The 11,445-nt window shown below is 39.5% G+C and overlaps 1 protein-coding gene across 1 annotated transcript in view; it reads right to left on the reverse strand.

Moving 5' to 3' along the window:
• Positions 1-6,735, reverse strand: part of oclna (occludin a) — a gene marked incomplete at its 5' end in the record, with an annotated part of 11,057 nt that extends 4,322 nt beyond the window's left edge. The window contains 2 exons of the mRNA XM_010774223.1: positions 5,457-5,624; positions 6,043-6,735. Coding sequence (XP_010772525.1) covers positions 5,457-5,624; positions 6,043-6,735 — 861 coding nt within the window. The remainder of the gene's footprint in view (positions 1-5,456; positions 5,625-6,042) is intronic.
• Between the last annotated feature and the right edge of the window lie 4,710 nt (positions 6,736-11,445).

Genomic DNA, 11,445 nt, shown 5'->3' on the forward strand with positions numbered 1-11,445 from the left:
TTCCTCGATTTATTTCACGTCTATTAACAATAATAATAATCATACAATTCCAACTTTCTCGTGTATTCGTCTCTGCAGTGAGTCTTGTAACTGAGTTTTGGACAAAAACAAAATTGGTTCCATAAGCGTAACTTGTGAGAGAAACTTAAGAAGGTATTAAAGTTAAGTCTATGAAAAAGCGTTAATTGAACGTGATCACAATACAGAGAAAGAAACAGAAAGAATATAAGCCATAAGTATGTAAGTAGAGTCTTCTTGAACGTCTTAAAAGTGTAGGTTGTTGATTCCGACACAGAATCCACTTAAGTTGGTTTTACGGAAAGTTTGAACTCTCATGATTAACCACGTGTAGGTAGAAACAGGCTAAAGATTGAAGGTCCACTTTGAGAACCCATAGGAACTCCTAAGAATTCACAATTTTCATTGCCTACTATCTTTTGTATTGAACTGAAAGCTACTCATTTTGAATGTAAAGGAACGACAAAAACTCATACTCGTAGCATTTTATTAGAAACATTCGTCTATTAGTGTAATGTTTTGTATATGACACCAGATAAATTTAGACGTCATTTCGTTTACATCCGAAAGATTATGGAGATAACTTTTGTGGTTGTCATAAACGTAGTCCCGTACCATAGCTTCGACAAGAACTTTTCGTACGGCTCAAAAGATAGGTGTAGGCGTCTGCCTCGTCGGAGAATAGAGGCCTTAGGCCAAGTAAAGTTCGTGGTTGTTTAACAGTTCCGGTCTCGTTATTCGTGGCGTATGCAGTGCGAGATGCAGCTCCGCCCCGTCCCGCCACAGGTTGAGGACTTGTTGTTTGTTTTTCGGCCGCAAAATAGTCAAACATGTGTTGCTAGCCTCTTTCAATTGTTCGTCGTCACAGTGACTTCTCTGGTCGATGGATTACCCTTAGACCAGGAAAGGACTTCTCCATATCCCTTGCGACCTCGTGTTAGCCGGGTAACAACAACAACAACAACAAACAACCACACAGTCGACACTCCCCAAAGGTGCACCAAACCCGAAAATACTTCGTCCGTCGTGTGCCAATGCAGTACTGCGTTTGCTACTGCGTTACTGCGTCGTGGTCAGCCTGGACCCGTCAACTTTTCTCGGCCTCGATTGGCTTCTTGCTGCCAAGACTTGGACTTTCGGGATCGTGACCTCGGAAACTTGGCCTCAACGCAACCACACTTACCTCCATATTTACCTGCAAAAAGTGAGTCTACATGGGTTACTCAGGTCAATCGCAAAGTTTTCGAATCTAATAAGGTTGTAAATCTCCGAAGTTATTTTTGGACCTTTTTTTTGAGGAGATTACAAAGGGGGAGGACACCAAGGACCCTCTTATAAGTGGTTGAACACGAAAAATCCTATTTATTTGCCACCTCTGCCTCGTCGAGGGCTCCTCTTTGGGTCTTCGCTACTTTCTTTTGTCTGGTTTTCCTACAAGTTTTTGAGAGAACCTTGTTTTCATTAGACAAACTTATTCTCTTCAGTCAGGATTGATTTTGTGTGTGTTGTGTGTGTGTGTGTGTGTGTGAGAGTGTGTGTGTGTGTGTGTGTGTGTGTGTGTGTTTGTGTTGGTTGTGTGTGTGTGTGTGTGTGTGTGTGTGTGTGTGGTGTGTTGTTCTCACTCAACCCCTACATTCACACACATATCGACACTCCTCTTGTCCTTCACACACACGCCAACACAAACAACCACATCGGAGACCGAGACTAAACTGTGAAACAAAACACTCTCGGACCTCAGACGGGCTCGTGAAATGGACCACACACACACAACACACACACACACACACACACACACAACACACACACACACACACACACACACACACACCCTCACAAACTCAGACAGTTACTTATGGTGGGGACATCTCATCACCTGTCATGGTCACTCGACGTGAGGGACACTTGTAGGTAAATCAGCGTGACCTTAATAAATAAATAGTAGAAAGCAAGATATTTATTAAGACGGGACAAAGACTCCACACACATTTGACACATTTTTTTCAGTATAATCCTTACACTCTTCGAGTCATAAGTGTTACTGATATACACAGGCTGTTTTCTGGTGAAAATTTTAAGTAAATTTCCCCTGTATAAGACGAGGAAGACTCCAAAGTATAGCCTGAGAAACACCAAGAAGAAACTGTACAGAGGCACGAAATTACAACTCTTCAAAGAAGTACCACAAAACACTACCTAAATTTGTCGACTGCCATTACTTGGCTCTTGACGTCTGACTAAAACTTACACGGTGACCTAAAAAAAGGTCACTAAAACGGAAAGTGCCTAGGTGTCCTTCGACGTCTCGTTTCATGTCATTGTCTACTATTTTTTCTTTCGACCAAAAGTCATAAAAGACGGTACGTTTACCACTACAAATTTATCTTAAACGTAACATTAACCGGACTCGATGTACAACTTTTTCGATCTATAGACCGTAAAGTACGTATGACTAAATTGGTATTGTAAACTTGATAGACAAGTCATAAACTGCATCATGTTTTTATTTTATTGTGGTTACTACACCGTCAAGTACTCGCAAGGTGAGTCGACGATATTTCAGATTAAGTACGAGAACCTAAAATGAGTTGTAGAAAGTCTCAGTCGAACGTAACAGCTCCTGGTCAAAGGTTTCTTAAATTGTTGTGGTAACCAACCAACGTGTGTGCATCCAACACAGTAATGGGACAGGGACACCTCTTTTTTGTGTTTTAACATTTGAAAAGTTTTTTCTTAAGTTTGGTTTGTTAAAGTCATCGACACCCAAAATGAATCACCATAAATGTTAGATGTTCACACCCTTTATTGGACTGTATGGTTCCAAGCCGACAGCTCAACTGTCCCACCGTCGTTCTATCGGTAGCTGACGAGGACTTCCGGGTTTCATTTTCAAAACAACCCGGCGACGAGCGAAACCCGTCCGGTCTTTTTTGTACTACTTCGAAAAAACTCCCAGCGTCAAGGCTCCCGACTCGCCGTGTCTCGCGCGGTTAGGGTCGTCAGACGGACAATATTCCACAGACATTTCCTAATTTATAAAAATCACCCTCTTTTTTAAATTCGGAGTTACTAAAAGTTTTAGATAAAGGGTTTGCCGACGAAAACAAATTCGAAATGAATGGCATTCAGAGACAGTGACAACTCAATCAGGCAATAACCACCCGGGACAACAATGGTTCGACCGCGTCGGACAAGCGTCATCAACAAAGTAACCACTGTACCGCAATCCTAAACGGTCCAGATGTTCTCCTGAGAAATTAACCCACTACCCTTCGGGCGTCTCCGAATCATCCGACACCAAGTTCTTTTTCTATAATCTATGTATAAAATAAATTTCGTACTTTTTACTGAAAATGATAATATAACGACTCAGAGACACTCGTCAACTACGAATCAAACTGACAACTACACCACTTACACATAGAAACAAAACCATCGCTGAATGTCGACACTTCTCAACGGACACCTCGGTGTAACGCTAACGTTGGACCCTACAGATCATTAGACCCCCGCGCCATGTCACCGGGCCTTTTACACGTGACCTAAAAAAAAACGGCGTCACTAAAACGGCGAAGTGCCTTAGGTGTCCTTCGACGTCTCGTTTCGCCCTTGTCTACTATTTTTTCTTCGACCAAAAGCTATAAAAGTACGGGACTGTTAACACTACCAAATTTATCTTAAACGTTAACCATAATCCGGACTCCGGATGCTGCAATTTCGTTTCCGATTCTACACACCCTTAATATTACGTATGATTAAATTGGTACTCGTAAACTTCGATAGACAAAGTCATAATCTGCATCTGTTGTTTATTTTTATTGCACAATAATTTCTGTATGTTTAGCCCGAAGTCTGGTGTAATAACCACAGAAACAACGTGTTTCATCCGTCGGTTACTACACCGTCAAGTACTCGCAAGTCGAGTCGACGATTATTCGATTAAGTACCGAGAACCTAAAATGGAGGTGTAGAGTACAGAGTCTCAGTCCCGAACGGTAACAACCCTCGTCAAGCGATTTATTAAAAGTGTTGGTGGTAACCAACAAACGTGTGGTGCACCGAACACAGTAATGGAGGACCACCTCTTTTTGTTTTTTACATTGAAAACGTTTTCTTCTTAAGTTTGTTTGCGTATAAGTCATCCGACACCCAAAATGGAAATCACCAATAAATTTAGATGGTTCACACCCTTTATTGCGACTGTTATGGTTAAGGAATGCTGTGATGTTCCTGTTTAAAGTCCTTATCTTACATTAAAAACTGTTTTTGGCAGTTGATTTCTGGGGGGTGTATGCAACAGATAATCAATGTATGTTTCTTTATTTCATACTGAATAATATGTAAAAAAAGGAAAAATATTAGGTCCAATAAAAAAAACTTTGCTTCTGGAAGCAGGCCATTTCGTGACGTCACGTGTGGTTCCCGGCTGCCGCTGTCTGGATCCCTGCTGCCGTCCGGATCGACAGCCAATGCGCGCAGCCAGCGAGAGTTCACAACGAAAAATGGCGTCAAATATTGTTGATGTTTACGCATCAGAAAAAGCTAATAGCGCGGGTATTTGGCACAATTTGACAGAACAATTATTTGGTGTGGACGATGATAAACACTGATACACAAAGTTGACATGCGGCTATACCAGCAATGCTACACTGTGTGATGCTGGGACGGGCTGAACTCACCAGGATTCGCGGAACCACACGTGACGTCACGACACAGCACCAAGCAGCGGCAAGTTTGAATCCAGACTTTTCTGGATACCTCTGAATTTGACCCATTTTCCCGATATTAACAAGTGATTTACAGCAAATAGGAAACGATATTCGATCTATATCACGTGTTACTGGAATAAGACCCAACAAGTTAATGCATTTTGAAACAGTTCTATGATCTTTCAGCTACAGTAAATTACGCAAGATAAGGACTTTAAGTAGTTCGGAGTGTAATAATCAACATTCTTTATCAGCGAGACAAATATGGACCCTAAATCTAACTAGAGCTGTCGTCCATAGAAAATAATGTGCGCCAGGGAACCTACGTCCCAGAAAAGAAGGGCATCTTGATGTCCCTGAACAATAAACTATCTCATGTCAGCTTGTGCTTGGTCATAAGCTGGCAACAACAATGCGCCCAGCTGCCCCTCCTTAAGAGAGATATCAGCAATACCCAAGGCCTTAGACTTATGCCATGGGAAAAGAGACAGTGAAAGGGGAAAATTATTAACTGTGTCAAAGGCTGAATACCTAAGCAAATTATTCCCCAACAGTCAGGTTGAATAATTAACTCAAAACAAATGGCTTAAACAGCTTGAACACTGTAGGGCTCCCATGCTGTGTGTGCAAGCTATTTATTTGACATCATTGTGTGCTCCCCTTCAGCTCAACACCTGTTTGATAAGGGTTGGATGTGCATGTACACTAGTTTTTGAACAATTAACTCACCCATGCCTCTACATCTTGAGGTGGCTCCATCTCCTCGATAACCCTCACCCTCTTCCATAGGATGTTGCTCTTGCCGTGGTTTTGGATTTTCTTGCGAGTCTTTAGAGCGAAGACGAGCATGATGATGAGAGCGATGGCGACCAGGAAGCCGAACACTACCGCGATGGCCTGAGAGGAGAAAAAAACTGAGTTACAAACACAACAAATAAGGGCTGGACCATACGGATTATATCCAAAGAATCTAAATATTTTTGACCAAATACCTCAAAATCGATATTGTGAAAAATGTTTAGGGTTAATGTTTACCAAAGGAGATGTTTGATAAATAAACAACAGTAATTGGATTATAAGTAGTTATATTTATTTAAGTGGGTAAATAGAATTAATACAAATTTGAAAATGACAACACTTTACTTCGGTGCATCCATTAAAATTGGGAAAACTTACAATTTGACCATATTACGATATCAAAAATCTAAACGAAATCTAGTCTGATATCACCATATCGAATTTAACATTGATACATGGCCACACCCTACAACAAATCCCCCTTTAAAGACTTAAACAAATTCAAGTGTGTGTTCACCTCTTGTGGCTCCACCACGCAGTAGTGGTACAGATACTGATTGACAAACACTCCAGTGGGCTGTGTTTGTTTGTACGGAGCACATAGTGCAGCGATCTGGCTGCCGAAGGACGATCCCGAGGACTGAGCGGCGGGGTTCACTGCCACCAGGTACACTATAGCTGCTATTAGCATTAGCAGTGCTAAGATAGCGCTGATGATCACGACTGCTAGATAGAACCTCCTGCTTGTTGATAGGGTCTGGTGAGAAATGACGATGATGAAGATGGCCAGGCAGGCGATGAAGGTGATGGCTGCCATGGCGATGATGAACCCTTTGCCCTTACGGGGGTCATTGTAGTTTCCTCCGAGCCCACCGTAGCCATAGCTGTTTCCAGCTCCATATCCACCGCCTCCAAAGCTGCTATACCCACCGCCTCCATACCCACCGCCACCATACCCACCGCCCCCATACCCACCGCCCCCAGTTCCCCCGTAGGACCCTCCCATGCCACTCATCGCTCCCTGACTGTCCCAGGCCAGCGTGGAGGCAACACAGGCAAATATGGCCACGCACATCACGAGGGAGATGATGGACATGATTTTGAGGATGCCTGGTGGAGACGTCCAGCGGTAGAAATGCAGGAACTCATCGTCTGGGTAGTAGGAATAGGCTGGTTGGGGGGGCACATTACTGAGAAGAGAGTAACAAAGAAATCAGCGGAATATGTAGAATTGAAACACCCCTGAAATATTTTTTTGTAAAACCGTAAGGCTGAATTTATGAGGTTTTACATTTGTGACTAAGAATTTGTGTGATAAAATCTTGATTTCAGAGGTTTTCTTCATGTCAGTTACAGGTTCAAATAGTCAAATTTGTTATTTATACATCTAAAAGTTAAAAACAATCAATTGCTTTAATCCGAAATGTCAAATAGGGAATAGGAATTTTAAATGATTTTTTTCAAACTTAGATGACCGACTGAAAACCCAACACTTATATAGGTACTTTGAATCTGTGAACCCATAATTAAATAAAAGTGTTTTTCAGAAATAGGAATATTCAAATTGCCACCTAGAAACCCCTAGTTTAATTTCCAAAGCAAACATATTTTTTATTCTGCATGAAACATAAAGAATTCAGTAACATTTTCCAACATTTCAACCAAGCTCAAATTATTGTGGCCTTTCTTTGCTTCCATAGGGTATCCATAAACAGTCTGTATTAAGCTTTATCTAGGTGAACATTTGAAAGCATTTAAAATAAATCAAAAATATTCAACAACCGTAAGGTTTACTGTAGGCCAGTGGTTCTCAACCTTTTTCCACCAAGTACCACCTGAGAAAATAGTTGGCTCTCCAAGTACCACCATATGACCAATGTTAAAATACAGTCTATGCACAGTTCATGCAGGACTCGGAGGCAAATGTATTCATAATACCATTATTTATTTAATATTATTTATTTTTCTCACTCTCACTCTCTCACTCACTCACCACAAGTGAGAATATAAAGAACAAAATAATAACTTATTCTCACACAACAAATGTCAACTGTACACACATGTCATTTCCTGGACCTATACCAAAGTGTGAATGTAGGCTTCCTGCAACAACCCACATCGAAACAGAAAATGTCCTATTGGGAATTCAGTTCCAATAATAATGAAGCCTCCAGGAGCAGATGAGCCTAAGGGCTAATAGCTCATCTTCAGTCTGCTGATGTTTGCTATTGCCATTTCTGTGGTGGTAATACCACCACAGAAATGGCAATAGCAAACATCAGCAGACTGAAGATGAGCTATTAGCCCTTAGGCTCATCTGCTCCTGGAGGCTTCATTATTATTGGAACNATGATGACTCGTGACAGTCATTATATAATGTGACATATTTTGCTTAATATTTGGAGTACAAAAACAATCCTGATATCATTAGAAAGCTAGGAATCTCCTCTTTCCAGCAGTGTATACAACTCAAAATGTGTCTTCGGGTCAATGCTACTGATTTCGATAGAGCAGGTCACATATGCAGAGTTAAGTCAAATGTAATGACAGTGTGTGTTCATAGGAATACAGGAACATGTCACCCAGTTGGACAGTGTGGCTCATTTATGTTTTTTTTAATCAATGGAACTGAGGAAAATATATAGCAGGTTGTGGTGCACACACAATACTTGTTAGTAGATATTTATTCAGTGTTGGTTTCCATCTTTTCATTGGATTTGTTGACGGGGAGAAAAAACTCATTCATTATAATAGTTAACCAACGGCCCTTGAACAGCTGAATTATACAGTAAAAAGTGTGTATCTCAAACTTACATTTTGTATTCTCATCGGAGTTTCTGCTTTATCAAATCAGGACCCGACTTTCCTCGAGAAGAAGGAGCGCTGTGAGTACCTGAAGAGCAAACTGTCGCACATCAAACAGAAGATTCAAGAATACGATAAGGTGATGGAGTGGAACGACGGATACAGCTAAACCTCTAGCAAATATCTGTACCCGGGCACACCTCTGAACACTAATACAGAACTAATGCTGACAGCTGGCTTCTGGTGGGGAAAGTGACATTTTAACTGGAGAGCGAACATGACGCATGTACATCTGTACAGCTGTTTTCATCTATCAGCAGCTTTGACTGACTGTGTTCATTAAGAAGTAGAACCAAATGTGACAGTTTTATATTTAAAGACATGTCTTGACATTTTGGGAAACATGTTTGATCGCTTTCTGGTGTGGAGTTAGATGAGGAAATAGAAATAGCTCTAATATTTGTGAGGTAACTATAAATACACATCAAGAAGCCAGATCAGCAAAAAGCTTGTAAGTAACAAAAATAAAACAGTCAGCCTATGAACACCTTCATTTCACTAATGTACACGTTTTTTTATTCCAGTGTAAAATGGAGTTATGTGCGGGACTATTTTCTTAGAAATAGAGGCTAAGCACATAAATAAAACAGATATGGATGATATTTTTACTCGTAATTTTACAAATCAAACAAACAAGATATAAAAAGTGAATTCAAGGCTTTGAAAGTGCTGGTTGGTGGGTTTCGGTTCCTTTCCGCTAAGCTATCTGTGACTGGCTATAGTTTTATGTTAAAATGATAAGACTCCTAAGTCTTTGCCTGAAAGCGAATAAGCATGTTTGCCAAACATGTAAAACTATTCCTTTATTTTAAATGGTTTGAATATGCAAATAACTGGATATGAATATACAAGATATTTATGTTTAATACTGTGATTATGATTGTAGCCGTGACACACCACTATATGTTATGACACTGGTATCCCTAGTGAATGTTTGCGTTTAATTAGTGGGAGATGGAAGAAGCAAGGGAAAGTTCACATGATTATCTTTCTATTAGTCCACTTGTTTGCCTGTTTACATTAATTTCACAACTTTAAAGCCTGAAATGAAAACCACTGCTTATCCGGACATATCCCATCTAGCTGCTTTATGTAAAGGATTGTTTTAATTGCACACTGTTCTATTTTTTTAACGCGAATCTGTTTTTCTAAATCTGGAAATATCCATGTCTGATAGTATAATTTAAAATGTTGTTTGTTCTGTGTGTTGTAAAATTATGTTCTACCATTTCACTGATTAAACATTTTGTACTTTATAGCCACGTAGCCCCCTGAATATCTTCATTTTATCCTCTTTATACTGTACACATGTGACCTCTTGATTCAGTGGGAATATTATCATGGGTCTGTGTTTGCCTAATGTTATTAAGAGAAATTGTAAATATGTTGCTATAAATGTCCATATTCTTTCATAATTTAAAGTTATCATTTTGTGCTTTTTGTCGCAAGAATACAATTTTGCTTCTCTACTGACGGTCTGTGGGGTTTTTTGTTTGATCAGCTGGCAGCCACAGTTCATTTTTTATTGTAAAAAGAATAAGCTGAATGAAGTTATGAAACTACAGAGATGAAATAGGTCAATTAGTTTTGTTCTAGTCATTTTAGATTTTTTTTTAATCAAATCAATGTGACATTCACTGAGTCATTACTTGAATATTGAATGAATTGAGAAAACTGCCATCTTAATACTTTAATAATAAAAAAATTGTGTGTGTATACTTGCACCTGGGTAAAAAATAGCTACACCACAGGCATTTGGCTATCTGTTGTAGCAGTAATTACTCAATAATATCTCAATGGCGTTTATTTAAAAATGTAAACATCAATTATTATTTTATCTCCTTTATTTTTATAATAATTATGAAGAATAATCTGAGGGTTCAATAACGATGCATTATAGGCCCTTCTTAATCATAAGACTTTCATAAGTGTAAAATATTTGTAGGGTACTATATATTTACTTTTTTTTGGTCAATTTCTCTGGTTGTTTACCCAGTTAGATTTATTTGATGCTGCATTTTAACAACCAAAAAAATAGCCTACAATGTTGTGTTTGCACTGTTACGTTTACTGAAGCATTTCATAGTATTTTCCACAGGTATTTCTATGAAGACTAGGTGAGGACTTCCGGTGTTGCGGGCGGGGCTAAAATGACATACAGCGGCTAGGTGTGGCCTGCATTGTTTTTAACAGCAGTCAGTTTCAGTTGAAACCTTTCAGGTGGAGCAGAGAGACAGGACGACAGGTGAGTGTGTGCACCTCAGTTTGTAAGATTAGCATCAGAGTCTACTTTAAATCTGTGATTATTTGCTAAATCATTAATAATTTGACACCTGTTGCGACAACAAACAGGTGTGTTGTTAGATACTTTAAATCACTTATCTCCTTAGCGCGGCACCTCGACTGTGTTGTCAAATGGATGTGTTGAATTGTCTTAAAAGTGCGTAAATACTGTGAATTTATCCGTGGAAAGTGGTTGAGTTTGTTGTCTAACAATTTATTTTGGATTTAACAAGAAATGTGGTACTTCAGTAGTTTATATTAACATGAATATATCCAAGGCCAGAGATGTTCCAGCCGCCGCCTAACCTGATATTAAAAATGGCCATTTAAAATCGATATGTTATAACATGAGACAGCCCTGATATTACTAATCGGTTTGTTAAACGACAGAATATGTTTTTACTATGGAATTTATCAAGCAAAAGGTGTCCCCAGTCCTAAATTATTTAATGTGAGAAATTACTGCCTTGTTTTGGCCTTCTCTTAGTGAATGTAGTCCCTATTTTATAGTAGACTCGTCTTGATATGTTATGGTCTTCAATAACCTCAGGGTCATTTTTATAATTTATTTAAAAATGTTCAGGCCTAATGATCATTCAAAAAAGGAATCAATTGTTGCAGCTCTATTTTAAATAGGTTTTGTTAAATGATGGCCTAACAACATAAATATTCTTTCAGATTATTTTTAACCAGCGGATCCAGCAGTGATGTCCTCGAGGCCGAATGGGAGTCCACCTCCCTACGAATCAGATACTGGATGCCAAGGCACACA

Source organism: Notothenia coriiceps, unplaced genomic scaffold, assembly GCF_000735185.1.
Source record: "Notothenia coriiceps isolate Sejong01 unplaced genomic scaffold, NC01 NC01_scaffold00013592, whole genome shotgun sequence".
NCBI lineage: Eukaryota > Metazoa > Chordata > Actinopteri > Perciformes > Nototheniidae > Notothenia > Notothenia coriiceps.